The sequence below is a fragment of the Lactuca saligna genome, chromosome 4, assembly GCF_052625555.1.
Source record: "Lactuca saligna cultivar CGN05327 chromosome 4, ASM5262555v1, whole genome shotgun sequence".
Lineage (NCBI taxonomy): Eukaryota > Viridiplantae > Streptophyta > Magnoliopsida > Asterales > Asteraceae > Lactuca > Lactuca saligna.
In genome coordinates this window covers 24,740,986-24,744,358 of record NC_136420.1, presented here as the reverse complement: position 1 = coordinate 24,744,358, position 3,373 = coordinate 24,740,986, and the positions used below count along the sequence as shown (strand labels likewise).

At 37.7% G+C, this 3,373-nt stretch overlaps 1 protein-coding gene across 1 annotated transcript; it reads right to left on the bottom strand.

Annotated features, from left to right (window-relative positions):
- Positions 1 to 1,431: 1,431 nt before the first annotated feature.
- LOC145039388 (uncharacterized) lies at positions 1,432 to 1,983 on the bottom strand. Its single transcript, XM_078987452.1, has one exon. The coding sequence runs from the start codon at positions 1,981 to 1,983 to the stop codon at positions 1,432 to 1,434; it is 552 nt and encodes a 183-aa protein (XP_078843578.1).
- Positions 1,984 to 3,373: the final 1,390 nt, after the last annotated feature.

Sequence of the window (3,373 nt, the reverse complement as noted above, 5' to 3'; positions counted from 1 at the left end):
GAACATTTATGGATGAAACTTGTGTTGCGATGGGAGCTTCTTCAAATGAGGAAAGAATAAGAGTAGCAAGATCAATTGATTTAACCTATCCAGTGAATGGAAATGTGGCTTCATCAAACTTTGCTTGTCGGGTGGTGTAAATTTGAGAAGTTGCTACATCAAGACAACGATAACCTTTAAATTTGGTGTTGTACCCAATGAACACGCAAGGAGTGCTTCTTGGTGAGAGTTTATTTGCTGCATAATTCCTTAAGTAAGGAAACACCCGACAGCCAAAGGTCCGAAAAATAGAAAATTTTGGTGAGATCTTGAACAACAACTCAAACGAGGACTTGTTGTTTAAGAGAGTTGTGGGTAATCGATTTATGATGTAGACAGCTGAAGTAGAGGTGTCTACCCACAAAGAAGTAGGAGCATTTGCATTAAACAGCATTGCTAATCCTGTTTCAGTAATATGTTGGTGTTTCCGCTCAACACGACCATTTTGCTGTGGTGTATAAGGACATGACACAGATGGTGGATGCCATTTTCAGTAAGCAAGGTAGTAACTTGAGTATTTAAATTTTTTACCCTGTCTATTTGGAACACTTTGAGCTTGCGAGAAAATTGTGTTTTAACAAATGTAAAAAAAAGTTTTAAGAACCATCGCGAAATCAAATTTTCTCTTTAATGGATAAAGCCACGTGAACCGGAAGAAGTCATCAGCAAAGACAACTTAATAAACATATCCGTCAGTAGAAATGACGTGTGCAGGTCCCCATAGATCACTATGTACCATATCTAGAACATGCAAAGACCATTTTTCATTAACATCAAATGGAAGTTTATGACTCTTAGAGAGTTCACAAGAAGAACAAGTACTAGGCTTGGGTAAAATAGACATAACAGATAAATGCCCAAGTTTATTTAACAAAGAAATAGTAGAAAATGACACGTGTCCCTGTCGATTGTGCCAGATTTCATAGGATGCATGAAGCCTGGTTTAATTGAGTTGAGACACCAAAGCTTTGTGAGCTTGTTCCAACACGTATAAGCCATCATCAACCCTACCCTTGGCCAGCACCTCCTTTCTTTGACGCTTCTGAATGGTAAAGTTATTATCGGAAAATAAAACATCAACAGGTGAGTCTGCTGTGAGCTTACTAATGGAAACAAGATTCTTAGTAAGACGAGGAACAACAAGCACATCAGCTAAGTCAATGTTCTTTGTAATAGAAGCATTGCCAATGCGAGAAATATTTAAAATATTACTGTTTCCAATCGCAACATAATCATTGTCTGTGTATGGGATGGAGGTGGTGAGATTTGAGGCAGAAGAGGTCATGTGGGCAGATACACCCAAGTCCACATACTAGTCCGGAGAAGAATCAGTGGTGCTGCACTTAGAGTGAAAAGCCTGTGCCAAATTTACATATATTGATGGCTCACGACTTATAAAGGTGGAGAGGTAGGGCATTGACTTTCATAATGTCCATATTTCCTGCAAAGTTGACAGTGAGGTGGTCTGCGAACACGTCCCATGCCACCTGAGTGACCACTGCGTCCTCCTCGATTTGAGTTTCCACGGTTAGATGATCCTAAAAAACAGGATGGTTGAGCATTGAAGGCAACTGTTGGTGGGAACGAACCATGAATATATTTCAGAAATAGTTCATGTCCTTCGGCTTGAGAAAGAAGATCCCAAAACGTGGGTCTTGGCTTGACAGTTCGGTGAGCAGTAGAAAAGGTTTCAAAAGTAGAGCCCTGGCCACAAAGAAAATAGTGATATTTGTCATCATCGTCAACCAGATGCCATATTGCTACAAGTTGATCACACAATGACTTAAACTTACGACCAAATTCAAAGACAGAGAGAGAACCTTTGTGGAGTTGACACAGAGAATCACAAAGATTCTGCATCCTTTGAACAGAGTCGTGGTTGTAATTCGACTCTAGAGTAGTCCATATTTCACGAGAGGTTTTGGTGCCAAGAACTTCTGCCATCGCTTCTTCAGTGAGAGAGGATTGCAAGATTAGAGATGCACGGATCAACTTCAATCCATAAACTGTAAGTACGATTGGCAGTGTATTTTTCTTCCACAGTGATGATTTCTAGAGGAATCATAGAAGTACTAGAGACATGATCAAATAGTTTTTGGTATTTCAATAAGGAGGTGATCTGATTTATCCACAACAAATAGTTTGTGGATGACAATTTCATTATCAACATGTGTAGAATGGTGTTTACGGAGAGAGATCCATCATATGAAGATGAAGCCATTGAGAAAAAATGATTAGGGATATATAGACAGATGATTATGTGTTAGACATTCATCATAATTATGTGTTAGACATTCATGATATCATATAACATACTATAGCAATTATATATTAATGCTTCTTAGGGATATATAGACAGATAATTTTTGGAATTATGCATTATAGTATAGATATCGAAACTGTGGTGACCATATGGGTATAATAATTAAGGAATTTCGAACTCTAGTAGTTAGACAAAATATATTTAGGTCATCCAAAATGCATTGAACTTTGTAGAGTTCAATGGATTGCCACATCATTTTTCTACATTCCATTACAATGCATTCAACTCTACAAAATTCAATATATTGAGAAAATAATTCAGAAGCTGATGCAAAGAAGAGTTGCACTTGTCCTTTCTTTTAGTGTGGAATAAATAAAACTAGTGTTTAAAAGTCCTGGTCATAAGCTAGTGGAGTTAGTTCCTATTTTTATGCAATTTTTTGTTTAAATAGCCTAGCATTGTTTACGTACGTGAGTGTATGTCACTTTCCCTATTTCAATTCAATAAGAAAAGCCTCAAAAGATTTAGCATACTCTATTTTTTCTCTGTTTGATCATTACTTTTGTGGTTTGAGAGAAACTAACACTTGGTATCAGAGCAAAAGACTTGGTGTATGCCAAAGTATCAAACACGTAAATAAATAACAGGAAACAATGAAAATGGTGAAAAGGAAGGCTTGGTCACTCTCCATTATCCGATGCTATCAAGAAGCAACTACTCTGCATGGGATATCAAAATGAGGGTCTTCATGCAAGCCCAAGGAGTGTGGGACGTAGTGGAGCACATAACAACAAATACTGTGGTAGAAGTGAATAAGGATAAGATGGCACTTACAACCATCTATGAAGGGATACCAAAAGATCTTCTACTATCCTTGGATGAGAAGAAAATAGCTAAAGAAACCTGGGAAGCTTTAAAAACAATGTTCATAGGAGCAGATAGGGTAAAGGCTGCAAGAATTCAGACGTTGAAGACTGAATTTGAGGTGTTGAGCATGAAGGAAACATAAGGTGTTGATGAGTTTATTATGAAGGTAATCAACACAGTGAGTACTCTGCGCATTCTAGGAGA

Excerpts from the sequence above, each read along its gene's own strand:
- LOC145039388 (XM_078987452.1), bottom strand. The coding sequence starts at position 1,983 with ATGGCAGAAGTTCTTGGCACCAAAACCTCTCGTGAAATATGGACTACT.